This window comes from Macaca nemestrina, chromosome 10 (genome assembly GCF_043159975.1).
Source record: "Macaca nemestrina isolate mMacNem1 chromosome 10, mMacNem.hap1, whole genome shotgun sequence".
Taxonomy (NCBI): Eukaryota; Metazoa; Chordata; class Mammalia; order Primates; family Cercopithecidae; genus Macaca; species Macaca nemestrina.
The window spans coordinates 24,758,035-24,782,462 of NC_092134.1; the positions used below are offsets into that span (position 1 = coordinate 24,758,035).

The 24,428-nt window shown below is 45.4% G+C and overlaps 2 protein-coding genes and 1 long non-coding RNA gene across 7 annotated transcripts in view; 1 reads left to right on the forward strand and 2 right to left on the reverse strand.

Moving 5' to 3' along the window:
* Positions 1 to 7,573: 7,573 nt before the first annotated feature.
* On the reverse strand, positions 7,574 to 14,356 carry LOC105468312 (iron-sulfur cluster assembly enzyme). Of its 2 annotated transcripts, none has more exons than XM_011718393.2 (5): positions 14,197 to 14,356; positions 12,562 to 12,675; positions 11,559 to 11,669; positions 9,680 to 9,758; positions 7,574 to 8,117 (listed from the first exon to the last, which is right to left on the reverse strand). In XM_011718393.2, exons 1-5 carry the CDS (start codon positions 14,308 to 14,310, stop codon positions 8,032 to 8,034), a joined length of 504 nt encoding a protein of 167 aa, XP_011716695.1. In that variant the 5' UTR covers positions 14,311 to 14,356; the 3' UTR covers positions 7,574 to 8,031. The 2 variants fall into 2 exon arrangements, with proteins under 2 accessions (XP_011716695.1, XP_070927281.1); XM_071071180.1 differs by lacking the exon at positions 14,197 to 14,356 and adding an exon at positions 12,794 to 14,143.
* A 1,357-nt stretch (positions 14,357 to 15,713) lies between these two features.
* Positions 15,714 to 24,428, forward strand: part of LOC105468315 (spliceosome associated factor 3, U4/U6 recycling protein) — a 38,586-nt gene continuing 29,871 nt past the window's right edge. For all 3 annotated transcript variants that reach the window (XR_011608866.1, XM_011718394.3, XM_011718395.3), the window contains exon 1: positions 15,714 to 16,054. Coding sequence is in view for 2 of the 3 variants with exons in the window: in XM_011718394.3 (XP_011716696.2) it covers positions 15,743 to 16,054 (312 nt within the window). In the remaining variant the exon portion in view is untranslated. The remainder of the gene's footprint in view (positions 16,055 to 24,428) is intronic.
* LOC105468314 (uncharacterized) lies at positions 16,531 to 24,284 on the reverse strand. Of its 2 annotated transcripts, none has more exons than XR_979436.3 (4): positions 24,174 to 24,284; positions 18,883 to 19,023; positions 17,022 to 17,093; positions 16,531 to 16,628 (listed from the first exon to the last, which is right to left on the reverse strand). It is a non-coding gene; the product is annotated as an uncharacterized lncRNA (long non-coding RNA). The 2 variants fall into 2 exon arrangements; XR_011608868.1 differs by having other exon boundaries at positions 17,022 to 17,123.

Sequence of the window (24,428 nt, forward strand, 5' to 3'; positions counted from 1 at the left end):
TTGTGGCAACCCTATCTTGAGCAAGTCTATGAGCACTATGTTTCCAGCAGTGTATACTCACTTTGTGTCTCTGTGTCGTGCTTTGGTAATTCTCATAATATTTGAAACCTTTTCATCACGCGTCAGTAATTGTTTTGGGGCACCATGAACTGTGCCCATATAAGACAGTGTCCGTAATCAATAAATGTGTGTATTCTGACTGCTCCACCAATAAGCTGTTCCCCTCTCTCACTCTCCTGTAACCTCCCTATTCCTAGAGGAACACAAACATATTGAAATTAGCCAATGAATAACCCTACAACGGCTTCCTAAGTGTTCAAGGAAGAGTTACATGTCTGTCACTTTAAATCAAAAGCTAGAAATCATTACACTTGGTGAAGAAGGCATGTTGAAAGCTGAGACAGGCTGAAAGGAAGGCCTCTTTTACTTAATTGTTTGCCAAGTTGTGAACGCAAAGGAAAAGTACTTGAAGGAAATTGAAAGTGCTACTCCAGTGAACACATGAGTGATAAGAAAGCGAAACAGCTGGCCAGGCGTGATGGCTCATGCCTGTAATCCCAGCACTTTGGGAGGCTAAGGTGGGTGGATCACGAGGTCAGTAGTTCAAGACCAGTCTGGTCAAGATGGTGAAACCCCGTCTCTACTAAAAATACAAAAAGTAGCTGGACATGGTGGCATGCGCCTGTAATTCCAGCTGCTCGGGAGTCTGAGGCAGAGAATTGCTTGAATCCTAGCTGCTCAGGAGGCGGAGGTTGCAGTGAGCCAAGATCATGCCACTGCACTCTAGCCTGGGCAACAGAGCAAGACTCCATCTCAAAAAAAAAAAAAAAAAAAAAGCAAAACAGCCGTATTGCCTTATTGCTGATGTGGATAGCACATCACTGCGGTCTGGAGAGAAGATCAAACCAGCCACAACACTCCTGTAAGCCAAAGCCCAATCTAGAGCAAGGCCCTAACTCTCTTCAATTCTGTGGGGACTGACAGAGGTGAGGAATCTGCAGAAGACAAGCTGGAAGCCAGCAGAGGTTGGTTCATGAAGTTTAAAGAAGTCATCTCCATAACATAAAAATGCAAGGGGAAGGGGCAAGTGCTGATGGAGAGGCACATCAAGTTATCCAGAAGGCCTAGCTATGATCACTGATGAAGATGGCTACACTAAACAACAGATTTGCAGCTGGGTGTGGTGGCTCACACTTGTAATCCTGGCACTTTGGGAGGCCAAGGCAGGAGGATAGCTTAAGGCCAGGAGTTTGAGACCAGCTTGGGTAACATAATGAGACCCCATCTCTATTAAAATTAAACAACACATTTTGGCCGGGCATGGTGCCTCATGCCTGTAATCCCAACACTTTGGGAGGCCGAGGCAGACAGATCACTTGAGGTCAGGAGTTTGAGAACAGCCTGGCCAACATGGTGAAAACCCGTCTCTACTAAAAATACAAAAATTAGACAGGTGTGGTGGCACGCACCTGTAATCCTAGCTAATCAGGAGGCTGAGGCGTGAGGATTGCTTGAACCTGGGAGGTGGAGGTTGCAGTGAGCCCAGATTGCACCACGGCACCCCAGCCTTGGCGACAGAGGGAGATTCCACACAACAGATGTGGTGGAAATAGCAAGAGAACTAGAATTAGAACTAGAGTCTGGGCCGGGCGCGGTGGCTCACGCCTGTAATCCCAGCACTTTGGGAGGCCGAGATGGGCGGATCACGAGGTCAGGAGATCGAGACCATCCTGACTAACACGGTGAAACCCCGTCTCTACTAAAAAATACAAAAATTAGCCGGGTGCGGTGGCGGGCGCCTGTAGTCCCAGCCACAGGGGAGGCTGAGGCAGGAGAATGGCGTGAACCCGGGAGGCGGAGCTTGCAGTGAGTGGAGATTGCGCCACCGCACTCCAGCCTGGGCGACAGAGGGAGACTCCGTCTCCAAAAAAAAAAAAAAAAAAAAAAAAAAAAGAACTAGAGTCTGTAGATGAGGAGTTGTTTCTTATGGATAAGCAAAGTAAAGGTTTCTTGAAATGGAATCTACTCCCAGTGAAGATGCTGTGAACATTGTTGAAAGAACAGTAAATTATTTAGAACGTTGTATAAGTATAGTTGGTGGGCTGGGCATGGTGGCTCATGCCTGTAATCCCAGAACTTTACGAGGCAGAGGCAGGCGGACCACTTGAGGACAGGAGTTTGAAACCAGCCTGGTCAACATGGAGAAACCCCATTTCTACTAAAAATACAAAAATTAGTTGGGCGTGGTGGTGCACGCCTGTAGTCCCAGCTACTTGGGAGGCTGAGGCACAAGAACCACTTGAACCCAGGAGGCAGAGGTTGCAGGGAGCTGAGGTTGTGCCACTGCACTCCAGCCTGGGCAACAGAGCAAGACTCTGACTCAAAATAAGGAAGGAGAGAAAAAAAGGAAAGAAAGAAAGGAAGGGAGAAGGAAGGAAGGAAGGAAAGAAGGAAGGAAGGAAGGGAGAGAAAGGAAAGAAAGAAAGAGAAAGAAAGAAGAGAGAAAAAAGAAAGGAAGGAAGGAAGAAGGAAAGAAAGAAATTTGGTGAAGCAGTGGCAGGGTTTGAGAAAATAAGTTCCAATTTTGAAAGAAGTTCTACCATGGGTAAAATGCTATCAAGTAACATCACAGGCTATAGAGAAATCTTTTGTGAAAGGAAAAGGCAATCAAAGTAATGAACTTCACTGTTGTCTTATTTTAAGAAATTATGGCTGGGATTATCGCGCCTGTAATCCCAGCACTTTGGGAGGCCAAGGAGGGCGGATCACCTGAGGTCAGCAGTTCAAGACCAGCCAACATGGTGAAACACCATCTCTATTAAAAATAAAAAAAATTTGCCAGGCATGGTGGCGCATGCCTATAATCCCAGCTACTCAGGAGGCTGAGGCAGGAGAATTGCTTGAACCCGGGAGGTGGAGCTTGCAGTGAGCCAAGATCGATCGCAGCCCTGCACTCCAGCCTGGGGGACAGAGCGAGACTCCATCTCAAAAAAAAAAAAAGACATTGCTGCAACCACCTTGACCTTCTGCAACTCCCAGCCTGATCAGTCAGCAGCTGTCAAAATTGAGGCAAGACCCTCCACCAGCAAAAAGATAATGACTTACCGAAGGCTCTGATGACTGTCAGCATTTTTTTTTTTTTTAGCAATAAAGTATGTTTATATTAAGGTATGCACATCGGTTTTTTTTTTTTTAAGCTATAATGCTATTGCACACTTAATAGACTCCAGTTTAGTGTAAACATAACTTTTATATGCACTGGGAAAATTTGTGTGACTCGTTTTATTGAAGCATTTACTTTATTGCAGTGATCTGGAACTGAACCTGGAACATCTCTGAGGTGTGCCTGTAGTAATACCAATGCAAATAGTAATAGTGAAAATAGCAGTAGAGAAAATACAGTCATAGCATGCAGGGTGCTTGTGCTCTGGATCAAACAGCTCTGGGCTAGAATCTTGATCTTACCATTTGCTGACACATCACTTTACCTTTTAGTTTCTCTACCTATAAAATGGGATATTGATAGTATTTTAGGATTTTTGTGAGGCAAATGAGCTGACCTCTGTAAAATACCCAGCAACAGTGCCCAGGATGTAGTCAGGGCTGAAGTGTTACCTATAATAATGAAAACCACCTCAACAGCAATGAACTATTTTTTTCCTCTTTCTTTCTTTCTCTTTCTTTCTTTTCTTTTCTTTCTTTCTTTCTTTTTCTTTCTTTCTTTCTTTCTTTTTCTTTCTTTTCTTTCTCTCTCTCTCTTTGTCTTCTCTCTCTCTCTCCCTCTCTCTCCTTCCTCCTCCTCCTCCTTTTCTTTTCTTTCCTTTTCCTTCCTTCCTTCCTTCCTTCCTTCCTTCCTTCCTTCCTTCCTTCCTTCCTTCCTTCTCCTTCTTCTTTTTTTTTTTTTTTTTTTTTTTGAGACAGGGTCTCACTCTCTCACCCAGGTTGGAGGGCAGTGGTGCTTTTGTAGAGATGGGGTCTTGCCATCTTGCCCGGGTGTTGACAGCTGTTGCGAGATCTTAGTTCTTGCCTTCTTAGTTTAAAAGAATATAGACAAGAGACACATAGCAAAGGGGAGGTGCAGCATAGAGTAATTTATTGCAGAGGAAAAAGAACATTTTGAAAGTTAGGTACAGAAAGGACAGGACACCCTGAGAGAGACGGGATTCACGGCAGACTGCTTGTAAGGATAAGACAGCATTGATTGTTGCTGGGAGACTCCCTTTGAGGGGGTTTTACATGATTATTCATAAGGGGTTGAGAGAGGCATTACTAGTAAGCATGTTCTGGGTGGTCCTCTCAGTGCCCATGCACAGTAGCTGTACGTGCTTGTTCATATGTTGCATGTCTCATTAGCATCTTAAATCTCCACCTAGGGGTGTGTTTTTTACTCTTTTAATGCACAAAGGGTCAGTTTGAGGACAGTAAAATCAAAGTGCGTATGCTTTCTAGAGGGGAAAGTCCCTACTGAAGATCACTTTGCTTGAGTGAGCTCAATTACAATGCGAATGCTGAGGCTTGTTGTGTTGACTGTATAGTCACCACGGATGCTGCATCTTGAGGACACGATCACTTCCTTGACTACCTATCCTGCCTCACAGGCTGGTCTCAAACTCCTGGGCTCAAGCAATTCTCCTGCCTTGGCCTTCCAAAGTGCTGGGATTACAAGCATGAGCCACTGTACCTGGCCTAAAAATGAACTCTATGTGCCATGTGCTTTCCATGTATTATCTCATTTAATCGTCAGGTCTACCTGATCAGGTAGGTATTATTATTGTTCCCATTTTGCAGATGAATAAACTGAGGCTTGAGGAGGTGGATCCTTTTGCTCAGGGTTACACAACAGTAGCCAGCATTTGATTCAACACTCCAAGCTCACCCCACTCTGCCCTGCTGCTTCCTCCCTGGGTGGAGATGATCTTCTCTGGGGAGGTGGCCTTTTGAGGCGTTGGCTGATATTATCTCGGAGGGTGGGGAAAGCAAGCAGACAGGCCACAAAGAGCCATTGGCTGGAACTCATCTGCAGGAGTTCTCTAACGCCACCAAAACTTGGCGGGACCTAGAAGTCTTCTCTTCTGTCGTGAGGATAGACACAAGGTCTGCACTCTTGCCTCAAGTTCAAAGGGCCTGAAGTATTGAGAAGTACGCCTCATTTGTTTGTCTTTTTAAGAAAACTCACCCTAGGGCCAAGTAGTTTTTACAGGACAATGCTTAATGTAAGTTCTAGAACTGTGCATTTGGATGTGGTCCCGGGTAGCCCTGGTCCAGGAATCACGCTGAGGAAAGGTTACATCTGAGATGTGGTCATAGCTGTAGTGTGGCACCCAGGAGAGGGTGGGAGGTGAGCAGAAGAGCTCAGCCAGAGCTTGATTCTACCACTTCCTAGCTGTGTGCCTTGAGGCAAGTCATTTCACCTCTCGGAGCCTCTGCTTCCCCGTCCATCCATTCATCCATCCACCCATAAACTCACCCAGCCCATCAGGTGATGCCAGTGCCCAGGCCCCACCTCCAGAGCACTGGCTTTAACTTGGCTTCAGAATTTAATTAGGCTCCTGGTAGGAGCCAGGGTTGGCGTGAGGGCCATGGTGCTTGGCAGCCAGTTGGCGAAGTGGATGCATCAGGCTCAACCTGTGTTGGTTCAGCTATTTCATTGAATGTTCAAGGCACAGGTGAACCTCAGATATGCAGTTTGAATCCCTGGTGTGTTCTGCCAGGAGGGGTAAGGCAGAAGAATGGGCTTTGGGTCACTCAACTCAAGCCAGCTGGCTTGAGAGTCAGTTGGCCTCTTGAGTCAGTATCCTTGTCTGAAACAATGCCCACCGCAGGGGGCTGTCATGAGAATTAACAGGATTACAAATGTAAGGGCCTGGCACAGGGCACGGATGCTTAACAGACGGTTGTAACTTACCTGTGGAGGTTTTCCATGGAGCGGTTTATTTAGAGATGCTAAGACCTATTTGGAGGCTGCAAAACCCCTAGACTTGAGCTCACTGAAGAGCACATGATGCCCTCGTGTGGCTCTAACTAGATTTGTCTTGGGAAAGGGTGTCTTTAATGTGAGTTTAAAAAATATCCATTCGTTTTAGCAGCACAACCACGTTTGGAGACTTGGGCTCTTCTGGGAATATTGCTTCGGTTGTTTATAAGCTCCTCCTGATGTCAACTCTGAGGACGTTAACTGGGACAGAAATGTCTCATTTAAATTAAAAAAAATCACAAAGAAAAGTGGTGGGGAATTGTGGTGGTGCCACATGTAATAAACAAGGGAGAGACAAGCTCAGTCTAGAGGGACTGTGAATTAAATTGCAGAACATGCCACACACGACAATTTTACATGGTTCTACCCAGGGTTCTAATTTGAGATTCCTATAAAGTCCCTGGTCTGTGGCTGCCGTCACAGACTACACAGGGAACAGTCTTTGAAGTTCTGCGCCCTCCACCAGAACCCAGAGCATTAAAACAAAAAAAAAAAAACAAAAAAAGTAAGGGAGGCATATTTAAGAGGCAGCCAGCCTATGCCTGAACAAAAAAACCACCACCAGAAAAAACAAACACATCTTACTTTTGAAGTTGAACATTTGAGACTATGGGAGTCAATATTTCAATCACCCATTTTCACTAGAAGATAGGGCATCCTTTATTGAGATTTGCATGACTACAGGTAGCTAAGAATAGGGAGACATCAGGGTAGGAGGAACCGTGCTTAGACTTATGCCCAAGCCAGGGATGAATGCTTGTCTGGTTTTTTTTTGAGAGAGTCTTGCTCTGTCTTGCAGGCTGGAGTGCACTGGTGCAATCTTGGCTCACTGCTACCTCTGCCTCCCAGGTCAAGCGATTCTCCTGCCTCAGCCTCCCGAGTAGTGGGATTACAGGCACATGCCGCCACGCCTGGCTAATTTTTGTATTCTTAGTAGAGACAGGGTTTCACTATGTTGGCCAGGCTGGTTTTGAACTCCTGACCTCGTGATCCACCCGCCTCGGCCTCCCAAAGTGCTGGGATTACAGGTGTAAGCCACCGCGCCCGGCTGGATGAATGTTTTTTAAACAACCTTAGGTGTACTATGCAGGTACAGAGAGTTCAGAATGAACCAGTTACATACTACACCGATGCAGAACAGAGCATTCAGAAGTTTCTTCCCTAAAGTTCGGCTCATCTATGACCTTGGTTCTTAAAAGTCAGGGGCTCTGGAATTACCTGCCCAGACAGAAGTCAGAAACTTGGGCCTAGAAATCTGCATTTTAAACTCATTCCCGAGGTGCTCTTCACGTATCTTTAGGGTGCTAAGCCAATGCTTCTTAGATTTGAGCAACCAGTGAAATGACAAAAAGAATCTTCAAGACTCACTTCGAGCTGTCAACTATTATCTCACAAAGAACAATGAAAAGCGATAATCATCTCCTTTCATCCTTGTTCCAAAAAAATATTATGTGTATTTGTCTTTGGAAAAAATCTTGTACATGACCTTTACTGTTGTTTGCTTGGAGAGCTGTGTATGTCATTGCGGTCCAACATCTGGGAACCCCAAGGGGCTTTGGGCACCACTTTGGAGTGAATGATGGGCCCAAGAGACAAGGCTTATTAGAGAACACCATTATCTTCCATTGTTTTATTATTTTTTTTATATATATATGCAGATCTGTTTTATGTACAACAATTAGTTCTATCAAATATTCAGACAAAGGCATTCTACTGGTAATTTCCCTCCAAATCAATTCAGGTAAAATTAGATACTTACGCACTTCATGGGCTATCAACATTTGCGACTTATCAATTTCAGTTCTGAGGTCATACACACAATTCAAAATACACATTAACTAGGTTAAGGCGATAAAAGTGGACTGAAAGAAACCACGGGATTCAGAACAATGAAACTGTGTATTTTGCTTGCATGAGAGTCATAATGTGAACAGCAAGTATTGTGCGTATCTCATAGCTCTTCAGTGGAGAGGGAGCGGCTTCTGAACATCTAAGGTGATTGCACGGCAGGTGGGAAACAGGGGTGTGGCCTGCTGGAGGCTTTGCCCAGGGAGAGCTCATTTCTTCTCTGCTTCTCCTTTTTTGGGTTCTTGTTTCAATTTGTAATCAGCCAGGGCGGCCTTGATTGCATCTTCAGCCAGCACTACAGGTAACGGAAGGAAAGAAGCCTAAGTTTCTAGATGCGAAAGAAGTGGTTTTGGGAATAGAATCTTTAAGAGCTTAGAGGAAGTGGTGCTGGTGGGGACTAACGGGGTAACCAAGCCAGAAAGCTGGGGTGAGGAGTTGCCGGGCAGGTCAGCAGCTACTTCCTGAGCTGAGTTACTCCTGTGGGTAATCCTGGAGACAGACTAGGGTTTAAATATCTGTGATCCTAGGCTAGTTCCTTAGCCTCTTCGAACCTACTTTCTACTCTATAGAACTGGGATAATCATGCTTTTCTTGCCAGGATAGTGTGGGGACTTACGGAAGATGTCTAACACATAGTAGGGACATAGCAAATGTTAGTTCTTGCCTGCTCCCATCAAAGTCTGGCTTTGGACAAAATCATATCATGATAAAAAGTTGACATGACCTTTGGAAAAAAGATCATGTCAATCTGTTGATGGGATGGCATTTGCCACATCACCCTCTAGTGATCGAGAGTTTGACCACTTTTATTTAGGAGTCAATATTCAAAGTGAGGCTATGGGGAAAATAAAAACCAAGAGAGCTGGAATGACAGCAGAAAGCAAGCAAATAGCAGAGAACATCAGCTAAAGGTTTCAGTACCTAAAAATGCCTAATAAAAGGGCTAGGGATTTCCTGAAACCATGTGAAAATGTTTACAAGTGATGACCTTTCTTTATGGGTACTTAAAATTCCAGATCAAGTGGAAAGAACTTGGGTCTGACCAGGCTTCCTGAAGAATGAGTTAGTGTGTCTGCCCCGGCACCTGGCTCTTCTCCTTGTGAGTATTACTCTGGCAAGAGGCCTGACTCTCTGCTGATTTTTAACTAATTTGGTTAGTAAACCTCCATCGATGCATTAAGGCTAATGTTTCTCATTCCTTCTTTCCCTGAGAAGGTTAAGAAATGATGGAAAAAGCATTAGATTTAATACAGAGACCAAACTGGAAAGCCAAGTACAAGTCTTAAGGCATCTGAGCTTTTTTTTAGGATAGCAGAGAGGGGGACATTGTACAACTGGGCTTAGTTGTGCCATATATACAGATGCAGACCCTGACAGTTATAGCATCCAGACAGGAAGTGAAGAAATACACAGGAAACGGGATTATGGAGAAAGCTGAGTTTTCTCCTCTGCTAGAAACAGCAGATTCTGAAATCAAAGATTGGAGCTTAAATTCTGGCTCTCCCACTTATTAGCCATGTGACGTGGGTGTCTCAATCCAAGCCTCAGCTCCTTCATCCATAAGAGGAAAGTAATGACGTCGACTGTGCACTCAAGGATATCTGTGAGGTTTAGAAATGATGCCCATCAAGTGCTCAGTATGATGGCTGGTGCATATCTCCTTCTGGCATGATTTTCTTAGGGATGAATGTGAGACCACGGGGGCTCTAACCCTCTGCAGGTTGTAAGGACAGACTCATGAGCTCTAATTCTGAGGGTTATAAACATGGGCTCCATGACCTAAAAAGACTGTTGCAAATGCAAGTTGAAATTACTGCCAAATGTCCCAGCTGACTGGTATGGAGAGCAGAGACTTACTGGAGCAGTGCAGTTTCACAGGAGGCAGGCAGAGTTCCTTGGCGATATCTGTGTTTTTGATAGTCAAGGCTTCCTCCACCTGAGAGGCATAATGGAAAGACGGGCAGTTTTAGCAACGCTTTATCTTGTGAGGGCCAGACAATAAAAAAGGGAGGCCAAAAAGGCCCTCGGGGTTGGTGGGGATAATTTCTGTTTAATAACTCAAAGGGCTGAGGGTCTTCTCAGGATGACTCCCACTCTATCAAAGCTGCAGCTGGGATTCTCAAGCATGAAGTATACACAGCTGCACTGCCTGGCTTGGGTAAGCAAAGACCGCCCAGACACTTCTCTAAGCCAGGAGTGGAACCGGTGAGAAGTCTCTTAGGGATCTGCTTGTGGCCTGTGTCAGGAATCTTTTCCTTAAAAGGTAGTGATTTCCGATACTGGTTTTGTGAATATCAGCTTCTCTGATGTCCTCATACGAAATGTTAGAATAAATCCTTTTGACTAGAAGTGCCACATGGCATCAGAGAGGTTGGGAAGATGTCAGGTAAGTGGCACAGTGGCAGTGGCACAGCCGGGTCAGGCTGAACGCTCTCTCTGGTGTCACCCTTTGCCTATAGGAGCAGCTCCTCCAGATCAACTGAGGAGGACGCCTGGGGTCTGGTTGACAGCCCGGGGGGGATAATGTGAGGCAAACAGATCCTCGCCCATGTGGAACAGTGCCCCACCGCCTTACAGAAAACCAGATTTCCCAACAGCTGGGCTCCTTCGCTATGTCTGACTATCGTTCAATTTCCCAATTCTGCTAACCCTTCTTGGCTGATTCAGATTCTGCTCCTGAAACTCAGATAGGCGATCTCAAGGTTAAAGAAAATGTTCTCTCTCCCATTTTCTGATCACAATTCACAGTCCCCTAAGAGCCAGGTTCTGGGAGCATAAGTGCCTTGTCTCATTTCTCCCTTCACCTGAGGACAGTTCCTGACAAATCACTTCAGGGCTACCTCCTGCCAGAGCAGGTTAGGTCTGAGCTTCCTGGCCCACAGGAGCTTGCCAGCCAGAAGGCCGTGAGCCACAGGAAGCAGGTGGCACGTGGCCTGGCAAACCGCTCTGCCGTGGAGCTGGCCAGCTCCCAAGCATGCTCCTCCATGACTCAGCTCCCTGCACTTGGTCCCTTGGGGCAGCAAAGATGAGTGCCATGATGGTTGGCTTTTCTGAGAGGTTCTGACAGCAACTGGATTTTAGAAAGTCCAGCTCTTCACTGCTTTTGGGACCTTTGACCTCTGCAGCTACCAGGGAAAGACACTTCGGAGAGAAAGGGATGAAAGAGAAGTTCTAGCTCTTTATTATCTCTGCCTTTAGAGGGCTTGCGATCAGCCACCTGGATCACTGTTCTGATTTCGTTGTTCACTTTGCCCCTACCCTTGCTGTGTTTTTGATTCTTTAATCCCTCTTTTAACACAGGCTAGTTTATTTCACCAATCCTTGTAAGCCACCTAGAACCCTTCCTGAAACGTGAGAGGAAATAAGCAAGAAAATAACTACCATATAACAACTCTCTGACTTGACAAATTATAAGAGTATTGGTAACCTTAGAGAAAGCCAAAGATTTCTTCTAAATTCTATTTTGTTAGAGGGACAGGTGAGGATCTTTTTTGTATGTAATTAACACCCAAACAAACAAACAAAATGATCAACAAGAAAAAAACCCAAACATCATCTAGAATGATCTATAATTCCCAATTTGAAGAATTAATATAATCAACATCTGTATAGCAGAAACTTTAAAAATTCAGAATATTAAAAAAAAGTTATGGTTGTTTTTGACCCATTAGACCCGTCAAGAGACAGGCTTGGGGTGAATGCAATTTCATTCTGTCAGATTTGTGAGCAACCTTACCGTCTTTCCTTTCACCCATTCAGTGGCTAATGAGCTGGAGGCAATTGCAGAACCACAGCCAAATGTTTTAAACCTAGCATCCACAATTTTCCCCTTTTCATCCACTTGAATCTAGAAAAGAGACAAGAGTTAAGTGGTGAGTCCTAGGACCACCCTCTGGAACTTGGCACTCACGAAGGTTCATTGGGGCCTTCCCCAAGGGCTTTGGGCTTGCTTTCCATACTAAGTGATGGTATTAATTACTGATTTTGCCTTGTTTCAGAGAGCTCAGTGATGAAAAGTGAAATGCAGGACAACTATCCAGGCCCAACTGACAAAGATCAGCTGAAAAATATGTTCCTCCACCCCAATATTATTTTGTTTTGCGACTCTGGCTTGCATTTTGGCTATGAACTTCTATTTGAGGCAGTCTGCTCACAGCTGCTGGGGCAATCTGCCTCTTAAACACTGAGAGAGTACACAATAAAGGTCTCTGGTTAATACTTTTTTCTTGGGCAGCAGATTATACTTAGTGGTTTCCTCCTGTTTTGTTTCTGTATTCCAAGATAGGTATGAAGATCTCTGGCAAGCTGCCCACTCACCATGAAGCAGCAGATTGGCGCTACAACAACAGTTTACCCAAAGCACTAGACACTATCTTCATGTTGCTCCCAATCTGGGGACAGGTTTAATTTACTGTGTTTCTTATCTCATTGGGGACTGCTAGCTCACTGGGATTTTCCTTTGATCAGTAAAATTCACAAAACTCTTTCGTTGGCTGAAGTTGGAATTTAAACTTATACAGTGAGTACAAAAATGAGATTACTTTTCTATTTCGGAAAAAGTCGGCATAGTACACTAGCCTAGCAGGAGAGCTACGATTGAGGCCCTGTTCCAATCATGTCTAACATGGACTCATCCCATCTCACAGGAATAAAGATGGAGACCGAGTGAAATGCTGTATGTGCAAGTGCTTTGTAAACTTAAAGGGATTATTGTTATCACTATTAAAGACTAGCCATACCTGTAATTTCATTACGTCACCACATGCTGGAGCCCCCACCAGTCCAGTTCCAACATTTTTAGATGTCTTGTCAAGGGACCCCACGTTTCTAGGATTTTCATAATGATCAACAACCTAAAATGAGAGGGTTAAGATAAATCGTGTTCACTCTCTATTGGTGCTGGTCTCTGGTATGGTGGCAAGCTCCTGGAAGTCAGCATCTTGAACCTGGCAGGCAATCACCAAATTTCACCTGAGTAGAAAGGTCTACACTCATGTCAGTGAGAACCATTTGTGACCCCCAATTCCTTTTGTGTCTCCTCTACAACTACTTCACAGATTAGCGACACCTAGAAGAAAAAAATATCAGTGAAATCATGTCTTAATTCCATAGGGTTTTTACAAAAATACTTGACTTTTACCCACCTACATCACCAGACTTGGGCTCAAACAGCAGTTTTGTTATTTTCAAATAAAAACTATCCTCAAAGGATGATTACTATTTAAAAATTCTAAAAATAACTATGGCCCAGGAAGGGAAAACTTTTAGAAGCCTTAAGGTGACTGTTACACAGAGAACAATGCTATGGAATGTGTACGTTTATGTGTCTTTCAAAATAAAAACAGTGCCATTACCGTATTTCAGAGCCTGTCATCACCCTGGTGCAGCAGCGCACCCTGGCTGCTGAAAGGCTGCTAGTCCAAGTTTCCTCGGGGTGTACCCTCAACGAAACACACCGCCGGGAGGGGGAGGAGTGAAGAAGCCCTTGGAGAAAGGGCAGAGGCCAGGTCAGAATCAACATCCATTCGAACTGGCACACAGAAGGCCTTAATGTGGTTACTGGTTAGTAGTAAGCACCCCGATCTTCCAGTCCCCTTTTCCTCCCCATCTGACTAAGGATTTTGACTCCAAGTAAAGGCCCCTATAGGATAGTATCTAACGGAGGGACTTTTTGTGCCACGTTGATTTATGGCATTCTTTGTTTCTAGAGTGGGAGTCTCACGTCTGGGGGACTTTGCGTCACCAGACAGCAAGGGGCTGCAAACTATGCATCTATCCCTCCTTCCCCGCCAAAAAAAACCCCCAAAACAAAACAAAAACACTACGCATGTTGGTTACAAGCCTGACTCCCCTATGCACTCCTAAAGCAGTAACAGAAACGGTCTCCTCGTGCTGGGGCCTATGTGCCAAGAACCATGACAGGACTCCATGCACAGTATCCTTTGTAAGAGACAGCTGAGAGTCCTCATTTACACCTGGGGAAACAAGTTCAGAGAGGCGCAGTGACTAGCGCAAGGTCATCTGGCCAGGGCAGCAGCATGGCTGAAGCCGGAGCCCGCTCCGGGGGTGTGTCTGTCCCTGGACTCTAAAAGACAAGTCCCAACAGGACCCTGCCTCCTGGGCTGTTGGCGAATTTAAAGTTGGGACGCACGAAGTCGCGGCCAGCGGCGGGGCCCCCTGGAAGTCGCAGCCCGATGAGCGGTAACTGTTGTTTATCAGTTGCAGTGAGCCTCACTGCGCAGCAAGGGAAAGTGAGTCAGGGCAAAGACGTGGGAGGCGACAGCTAGTCCTGGCTGCGTAGAACCCCGCGGCCGCCGCTCCAGCCCAGGCCTCCCCCGAGTCGGCATTCCGCGTGTCCCCTCGTTTGTCCCTACCTTCTTGTGATAGAGTCGGGCCGGGGCCGATAGCTCCCGGGCGGGCAGGCGGGGGCTCCGGAGCAGCAGAGCCGACGCTGCCCGCCTCAGACGGCCAGCTCCAGCTGCCGCCATCTTGACGGCTTGCGCCTGCGCCAGTCCAGAGCGATGCCGAGGGGCGGGGCGCGTCTGCGAGTCGGCGCCGAGCTGGGAGCGCGCCTCTCTGGCGTCACCGAGGCTTTGCGCCTGCGCCTTACCGTTCCGTGCAAGCCTCCGCCCTGTGGCCCCGCCTTGACCACGCCTCTCGGGGGCTGGCGGGGTCGGGAGCGGGAAGGTCTGAAGTCGCTAGAGGGCTTGTCCTGGGTGCTGGATTCTGGTTGAGAGAGGATCTCAGGCTTCTGCAGTGTGGGAATGCGGCGCAGAGGACCACTGAGTCCACTTTTCCTAACCCTATTTTGCAGCTAAGGAAGCTGAGATTCAGGGCAGTTTGGTCACTCCGTCCAAGGTCGCTTAGGGCTTAGGTTCAATTAGAATTCGAACTTGGGTAGTCCTGGGTTAGAATCCTGGTTCGGTTCCTTCCTGGCTGTGTGTCCCTAGACAAATGGTACCGGCTTGCTAAGTCTGAATCTTCCCTTTTGTATTAATTCGAGGACAATTCCTTCATCATGAAGCCAGCATCTGTGTCGAGTACCTACTATGTGTCAAGGCACTCTACTAGACCCGGGGATCCAACAGAAAGCAAAACAGACGTAATTCCTGCCCATTAAGCTTGCTAATGAGGGAGCAAGGTAGAGATAGAGACACACTCCAGTACTTGCCTACCTCAACAATGGGAAGCTTAAGAAGGAAACGAACACCATGTCCTGATTGAAAAAAAATGAGTATATGTCTATTTTTCTCTCTAAAACAACAGCAAATTCAATTTATATGTCGGTGCCTAGCAATTAAGAATTTCTAAAGAAATGCGTATTTACTGTTGGTTTGCAGTATGTGAGCTTATAAAACCGGAAAACTCAAGTGTATTTAACGCCTCCTAGGTACCAGATGTTTACATAAAGGGGAAGAATTTCTTTGGGAAATGGATTTTTCTCTTGAATGGTGAAATCGATCCTTCCCCGAGGACCTGCAGTTTTCTTTGCGTTTGAGGTGCAGTTGCTGGGGAGACTAAACCTAAGCGCCAGGTCACACTAGGCGATAAGTAAGGTATTTTTTCTAAGAATCACTTTGACCTTCTCAAGATGGCGCCAAATTCTTTACTACAGACACCACGCTCGCTCCATGACTTCCTCTATGGCCTCCACTTCCTGCCCAAAGACCCAACTTCTGTCCGAAGTTGTGACGGAACGTATGCCATGATAATGAGTTTTTTCTCTGGTGGGAGTTTTTACAGGGGTATAAAATAAAATGAATTTAGTGTATTTGGAGATTTTCTCGTTATCTAAGGTTCCCAGTTTCCCTTTCAGTGTCAAGAAAACGGGCTTTTGATAAGGCGCGCGCCGCGGGCAGCTTCTGCCTCAGCGGGTCTTCGGCGGCCGCGGGAAGACCCGAGAGTCATTAGAAGCGCAAGATGGCGACTGCGGCCGCAACCTCGGCTTCAGAACCCGAGGCTGAGTCCAAGGCTGGGCCCAAGGCTGACGGAGAGGAGGATGAGGTTAAGGCGGCGAGGACAAGAAGGAAGGTGTTATCGCGGGCTGTGGCCGCTGCGACATACAAGACCGTGGGGCCAGGGTGGGATCAGCAGGAGGAAGGCGTGAGCGAGAGCGATGGGGATGAGTACGCCATGGCTTCCTCCGCGGAGAGCTCCCCCGGGGAGTACGAGTGGGAATATGACGAAGAGGAGGAGAAGAACCAGCTGGAGATTGAGAGACTGGAGGAGCAGGTGGGCCCGGGGGTGGGCAGCGGGCACCTTCCAGTCTTTCAGGTCCTCAGGTCCCCGTGTCCTGGCCCGCCTCCCTAGTCCTCGGCGGCCATAAAGCCGCCAAGGCTGCAAACCCCTTTTTCATGACCGTAGCTCCTGTCATTTGAGCGCTTACTGCGTGCCCGGTGCTTTGCAAATGTTATCCCATTGAATCCTCCTCACCACCCTGTGAAGGAAGCCCTGTTATCTATCCCCATTTTACTGGAGGAAACTGAGGTTCGTGGAGGAAAGTCTCTTGCTCAAGATAATACTTCCTGCAAGTCAGGCCTCGTACTTTGATCCCATTCCAGAACTCCCCCTCGTAGCCACACGTCCAATAGTAGCAATACACTCATTCACAAGAGACTGTTACTTTGTTGTGTAGGAATGACGGCGGTGATGAAACTTGTGGTAGGAAAAATATTGACCGCGATGGTGATAATAGAAATGGAAAGGTTTGCTGGTTCTGGAGGTTAAGGCCTCAGTTCTAGCTGTTCCACCCTTGTATGTCCTTGTGAGAATTTCTTAATTTCTCTGATCCTCTCGGCTTCCTCATCTGCAGATTGGGAGCAACAATGTCTGCATAATATAATTGTTGTAACAGTATCTATAGCCCAGTGCCTAGCATCTAGTCATAACATGGTCTCTCGTTTGTAACCTTACGAGGTGGTGATATCTACTGTATAATCCAGGATCTCAGCAGGAAATAGGTGGCACATTTAGATTAGGATGATCTGAGAGAAAGTAAGGGTGTGGGTAGGGAAATCAGGAGTGAAGGTTTAGTATCCCATGGCTAGTAACTCCAGAACCTGGTGTCCATCTTTGGGCCTGAAGGGGTGAAGGGAATGATCTGAGTTGTGTGGAGAGGGCACCTGAGACCTGCTGATAACTTTGTTCAAGGGATGCAGCCCCAGTTTCCTGTCAAGGATTGGGGTGGGGGAAGAAATACCTTGACCTCCCTTTCTTCCTTCCACCAAACTTCTCCTGCTGGTGCCTTCTGCTGGGCAGACCCATCTGGAAGCTGAAGAGCCAGAAAACCTGTATATGGGGTCTATACTCGGGGACACAGGGCAGGGAGGAGAGGGTAGGGTGTGTTTGGAGGGGGCAAACAGAAGAGATGGAGCACATTCTCTCTTTTTTTTTTTTTTTGAGACAAGAGTCTCGCCCCGTCACCCAGGCTGGAGTGCAGTGGCACCATCTCGTCTCACTGCAAACTCTGCCTCCCTGGTTGAAGCGATTCTTCTGCATCAGCCTTCCCAGTAGCTGGGATCCAGGCATGCCCCATTGCGCCCGGCTAATTTCTGTATTTTTAGTAGAGATGGGGTTTCACCATGTTGGCCGGGCTTCTCTTGAATTCCTGACCTCAGGGGATCCACGCACCTTGGCCTCCCATAGTGCTGGGGTTACAGGCCTGAGCCACTACGCCCGGCCCACATTCTCTTTTTACAGATGAAGAAACAGAGGTTCAGAACAAATGATGAAATGATTTGCTTTAAGTCGTTCATAGTGGGATTTACACTGAAAATGTGGACTAGATGCCACACTGGATGTGAAATCACTCAGTGAATGTGAAGTTGCTAATCTAGGTTACTCAGTAAACGTTGCTGAGTGTCAGTTTCCTTATAATACTCCCTCTGGCACTGATATTTTTGTTACATTATGAGATAGTGATGTCATCCATTGGTATAGCTTGTCCCACCCATTACATTTGATTGACAGAGGAACCAGTTGGGGTTGGCAGGTAGTTACCATTTCCACTTTTTATAAATAAGTGTACTGAAGCTAATTTAGTCTTATTCAGCAAGTACAGCGTGACACTGCGTACCAGATTGACTGTGTCCCTGCCCTTGTTGATATCATTTCTTCAGACTGCTAGTCCTGGGCCTTTCGATGAGCCTATTCTGTGAGGTGGGGGAAAGAGAGGTTTGGGACCAGAGAGGTTAAGTCCTTGATGAGGGTACACAGCTTGCTAAGGAGCAAGAAAGGGGAGAGCAGAGGTCTCCTGGCCACTAGTACTCTGCAGTTGCCTGTCCTGCCACAAATCACCAAGGGTGGGATGGAGTTTAGAATGTGACCACACAGGATGGGACCTGGCAAGTGATGAATTGAAGACCCTCTGGCCTTATGCTCTCTGTCCTGGGGTCTAGAAATGGACTTTTCCGGCCGGGCGCGGTGGCTCAAGCCTGTAATCCCAGCACTTTGGGAGGCCGAGACGGGCGGATCACGAGGTCAGAAGATCGAGACCATCCTGGCTAACACGGTGAAACCCCGTCTCTACTAAGAAATACAAAAAACTAGCCGGGCGAGGTGGCAGGCGCCTGTAGTCCCAGCTACTCGGGAGGCTGAGGCCGGAGAATGGTGTGAACCCGGGAGGCGGAGCTTGCAGTGAGCTGAGATCCGGCCACTGCACTCCAGCCTGGGCTACAGAGCGAGACTCCATCTCAAAAAAAAAGAAATGGACTTTTCCAATTTCTCCAAGCCTCCCACCCACCTCACCTGGTCCCACAGCTGCTGCTTCCTGCCATAGCTGCTCTTATGGTAGAGCATCATGATGAATCGCTTCCAAATAGGTCTGGGAGAAACTTGGCCTCGCCATATTTGAAAGTTCTGGTTCTCATACCTGAGTGTTTCTGAGAGAGCGTCTCACTCTTGCCCAGGCTGGAGTAGTGGCATGATCATGGCTCACTGCAGCTGGGACCTCCCAGGCTCAAGTGATCCTCCCAGCTCATCCTTCAAAGTAGCTCGGACTACAGGCATGAGCCCCCACGCCTGGCTAATTAAAATTTATTTTTGTAGAGATGGGTTCTTACTATGTTGCCCAGGTAGATGTTGAATTCCTGAGCTCAAGTCATCCTCCTGCCTCAGCGTCCCAAAGTTCTCAGATCACAGGCACAAGCTACCACACGTGGCCACGATTATATTTTATGGAAGCTGGCAGTTTGCTATGGTATCTGTGTAACAAAAGCAAATATTTTCCATTATTTGTGTTTGTGTGCTGAAACTAAAAGTGGCACTTCATGGTCGCTTCAGCAGATTTGTCAGTGCAGCAGTACAGAGACTATGGCTTTGCAACCCTGTGTGATCCCCAGCCTTCCATTGAGTAGTGGAAAGGCCTTGTAACAAGTTATTTCAGCTCGCAGAGCCTTGGGTGTCCCAGTTAGTAAAATGAAGGTTGTAATAGTGCTTTCCTCACAGGGCTGTTGTGGGGTGACTCACAGGCACAATGTGGGTAAAGCTCCTGGCACAGTTTGGTACGTGATAGTTGCTGTTCCATTCTCCCTTCCCTGCCTTTCCCTTGATCGCACCAGTTGTTTTCTTTCCATCAGACCTCTCTTATTTCTCCCCCTTTCTAGTACAGGCAGGTGTAACACTTTCTTCACATTGCTAGGGAGTTCAATCAGTTAACGTATCATTTTGTGATTGGTTAAGTTTCCTTTAAAGCATCTATGTTATTAATCCCAGCTACTCGGGAGGCTGAGGCAGGAGAATCACTTGAACCCGGGAGGCAGAGGTTGCAGTAAGCTGAGATCACACCACTGCACTCCAGCCTGGGTGACAGAGCAAGACTCCATCTCAAAAAAAAAAAAAAAAAAAGTCATTAATGATGTTCTAAGATCAGAATAGACCAGCATATTTATCATTTCTCAGTATAGGTTGAACTATGTAGAAATAGCTCTTTTAAATGCATTTCAATATGTATTTAATATATGTACTTTCAGAGTATTTGTCCTTATATAGCAACTTCATCATTTTACCCTGAAAATCAGAAGTTTACACCAAAAGCCACACCTTAAAGGCAGCTTCTTGACTTTAGCGACTTTTACACCTTTTTCTTCTGCTGATCTACACATGGTATTCATGTGAGGGGTGCTTGCATACATGGATATTCGTGACACTGACTGGCAAGTGCTCTCCCACTCCTGTTCGTGCTCCACAAGCACCTCTAGTGAGTTCAGAGTGGTGATGTGGCGCGGAGAGCCTTGAATGTTCTTTAATGAAGAAAGTATATCCTTCTCAAACTTCATTTCTCAAATATCCCAAACTGCGGTTACTTTGTGTGACACACTTGATACGTGATTTTGAAACATCAGTGTGTCATGGTAGCCCATTTAAGAACCAGAGCTTTAGCCCAGCTCTTTCATGGTACAAACGAGGAAACAGAACAAGTGGGGATTAGAACACTTGTGTCCTGATCTGGTCCAGTGCTTTTCACCTATCGTGATCATCGGATGAGTTCAGTTTGTCAGCTTTTAGGAGTCATAAGCAGGAGAACATTGCTAAAAGTCTTAAGATTTAAAAATGAGAGCTCTTATCTGTAATTGATTATTATCTTTGGCATGTAATTTGATAAATACAAAGCAGTTCACATCATGTACAAGAGTTTCTCACCAGATGCAGTGGCTCACACCTGTAATCCAGCACTTTGAGAGGCTGAGGCAGGATGATCCTTTGAGCCCAGTAGTTTGAGACCAGACTGGGCAAGATGGTGAGACCCCCCCTTTACAAAAAATAAATTTAAAAAATGTAGCCGGGTGTGGTGGCATGCACGTGTAGTAGCAGCTACTGGAGAGGCTGAGGCGGGAGGATCACTTGAGCCCAGGAATTTGAGGCTGCAGTGATTCGTGATTGTGCCACGGCACTCCAGCCTGAGGAAGAGTGAGACCCTGTCTCAAAAAAAAAAAAAAAAAAAAGAAGAGTTTCTCAAAGTCACTATTTTTCAACCTGGGGGTCACAATTGTAGATCATAAATTTATTTTAGCTGAAGCAGCCATTGCCACCTGAGCCATAATGTTTTTCAACGGCATGGGTCTGTTTTGGGCTCTCTCTTCAGTTTGTCTATCCTGTGCCAGTTCCACTGATTAACTTATTGCTAAGGCTTGCTATCTGGTAAGACAAATCCTCCTACCTGATTTTTTTTTTTCTTTCCCTGCAGGGTGTTTTGGCTCTTTCATATAAATTTTAGGATGATTTTGTCAAGGTCTATGAAAAACCCTGTTGGTTTTTTTATTTGAATTGCATTGAATTTATGGATTATTTAGGGGAGAATGGACGTCTTTGCCATAATGATTATTCTAACCCAGAATATGCATATAACTCCATTTGTCTAGGTATTGAATATTCTTTCTATTTTTGAGAAGTGGTCTTGCTCTGTTGCCCGGGCTGGAGTGCAGTGGCATGATCTCAGTGCACTGCAACCTCTGCCTGCTGGACTTAAGCGATCTTCTCACCTCATCCTCTTGAGTAGCTGGGACCACAGGCATGTGCTACCACTCAGCTAATTTTTTATAATTTTTGTAGAGACAGAGTTTTGCTGTGTTGCCCAAGCTGGTCTCGAACTCCTGGACTCAAGTGATCTGCCCAGCTTGGCCTCCCAGAGTGCTGGGATTACAGGCGTGAGCCACCGCACCCAGCCAAGTCTTTAATATCTTTCAATCAAGTTTAAAAACATTTTGCCATACAGGTGTCACACATCTTTTGTTAGATGTATTTCTAGGTACTTTATGGTGTTCGATGTTTATGCTATCCTATTTAAAATTACATTTTAAAGCTTGCTGGTTTATAGAAATGTAATTTTTTTATTGTAAAAAACACATAACGTAAAATTTGCTATGTTATTCTTAAGTGTACAGTTCAGTAGTATTAAGTATAGTCAAATTGTTGCGAAGCAGATCTCCAAAGTTTTCATTTGCATAGATGCAACTCTGTACCCATTAAACAGCTCTCCTTTCCCTTCCTTCCCAATCCTCTGGTAACTACCATTGTAGTTTTCTGTCTCTATGAATTTGACTAGATACTTCATATAAGTGGAATCATACAGTATTTGTCTCTTTGTATGTAATTGATTTTTATACATTGCTCTTATTGCTTGTCACCTTACTAATCTTGTTTATTATTTCCAAATGATTTGTTTGTAGATGAGTTTTAGTTTACTATACAGTGATATCATCTGACTATAATTACAGTTCTCATTCTTTTCTCTCTTTACGTTTCTTTTCCTTGTCTCATTGTTCCAACCCCAGACCTCCAGTACAGGGTTAAATAGAGGGTGATACTGGGTAGCTTTTTGTGTTTTTTAAAAGGAATTTTAATATATTATCATTAGGAGTCATATTTATTGTAGATTTTAAAAATCAGGTTAAGGAAGTGCCTTTCTATTCCTAGTGTGCCAGTTCTTAATTTTGACTCATGAGTGGGTGTTTTAATCACATGCTTTTTCTTCATTGAGATAGTCATATTTTTTTTCGTCAAATTTGATGGTGGAAAAAATTATACTGGATGATTTTGTAGTGTGAAAACACCCTTGCATTCCTGGGATAGACCCAATTTGGTCATTATGTATTGTTCTCTTTATACATTTCTGATTTTTAATTTAATTTAATTTAATTTATTTTTTATTTTTTATTTTTATTTTATTTATTTATTTATTTATTTTTTTTTTTTGAGACGGAGTCTCGCTGTGTGGCCCAGGCTAGAGTGCAGTGGCCCGATCTTGGCTCACTGCAAGCTCCACCTCCCGGGTTCGCCATTCTCCCGCCTCAGCCTCCGAGTAGCTGGGACTACAGGCGCCCGCCACCACGCCCGGCTAGTTTTTTGTATTTTTTTTTTAGTAGAGACGGGGTTTCACCATGTTAGCCAGGATGGTCTCCATCTCCTGACCTCGTGATCCACCCGCCTCGGCCTCCCAAAGTGCTGGGATTACAGGCTTGAGCCACCGCGCCCGGCCTATTTTTTATTTTTTATTATTATTATTTTTTGAGATGGAGTCTCGCTCTGTTGCCCAGGCTGGAGCGCAATGGTGTGATCTCAGCTCACTGCAACCTCTGCCTCCCAGGTTCAAGTGATTCTCCTGCCTCAGCCTCCCGAGTAGCTGGGACTACAGGCATGTGCCACCACACCCAGCTAATTTTTTGTATTTTTTGGTAGAGATGGGGTTTCACCATGTTGGCCAGGCTGGTCTTGAACTCCTGACCTCGTGATCTGCCCGCTTCAGCCTCCCAAAGTGCTGGGATTACAGGTGTGAGCCACCACGCCTGACCATCTTGATTTATTTAAAGTGATTTTTAGTGTAATTGCTTTGAATAGTTTTCTCAGTGGTTGCTTTGGGTGTTAAAATATACAGAGTTGACTTACATGGTATCAGTGTTTTACCACTTGAACGAAGTGTGGAAATCTTCCATTTCAGTTCTCTTTCCATCCCCACTTTTAAATAATACTGTGTTGGGTATCAGAAGTTCTTACAATGTTTGTTTCATTACATACGATTTAGAAAGCTCATGAAGAGAGGAGGATACTCATCTGTCATAGTTCCCGTATTTCTGCTCTTACTGTTGTTCTGTTCTTTCTTCCTTTTTGATGTTCTAGGATTCCTTCTTTTAACTTTTCTGTTCGAAGAACTTCCTTTAGCTATTCTTCAAGGGTTGGTCTGCTAGTGACATTCTTTTTGTTTTTCTTTGTCTCAGATATATGGTAACTTAAAATAATTTTAGTTTGAAAAGTTTCAAATGTACAAATAAAACTTTATGTACCTGTCACTCAGCATCAACAGATACCAACCTGCTGCCACTCTTGTTTCTCTAATATGGATTTCCATCTCCTTTTTGGAGATAGGGTCTTGCTCTGTCACCCAGGCCCAGAGTGCAGTGGCGTGATCTCGGCTCGCTGCAACCTCTCTCTCCCAGGCTCAAGTGATCCACTTCAGCCTCCGAAGTAGCTGGGACCACAGGCGCATGCCACAATGTCCGGCTAATTTTTTGTATTTTTGGTAGAGATAGGGTTTGACTGTGTTGCTGAGGCTGGTCTCGAACGCCTGAGCTCAAGCAGTCCACCTGCCTTGGCCTCCCAAAGTGCTGGGATCACAGACGTGAGCCACCGTAACTGGCCTCCATCTTTTTTATTTAGTAAAATAAAAAAGGTCTTACAGTGTACCTCACATGTACTGAAGGATGTTATAAAATTACCTTTTTGGTTTTTAGTTTTTCTTAAAGACCAGTGTAATAGTAGAATTTTTAAAAATCTTTGGAAGACCTGGTATGAACTAGAAACAGTAGTGTTCTCATTTTATAGATGAGGAAATAGAGGCTTAGGAAAGTAAATAACTTACCTGAGGTCACATACTTTTTATTTGTTTCATTAGAATGCCTCCTTTATTTCCGAGAGAACCCTGATGTCTTCTAGCAGGAACTGTAACAGATTTGAGGGAGCTTTATGTTTGTTTCAAAAGCCTCTTTTATTGTTTTGTCTTCTGCCTGTGGGTACACGCTGGGTTGCTGTTTCAGTGGTTTTCTCAGATAGCACATTTATTTTGTTTGTGGCAGGTATGTGTGTAGTTACCAGTAGTGACAAAAGCTAAGTTACT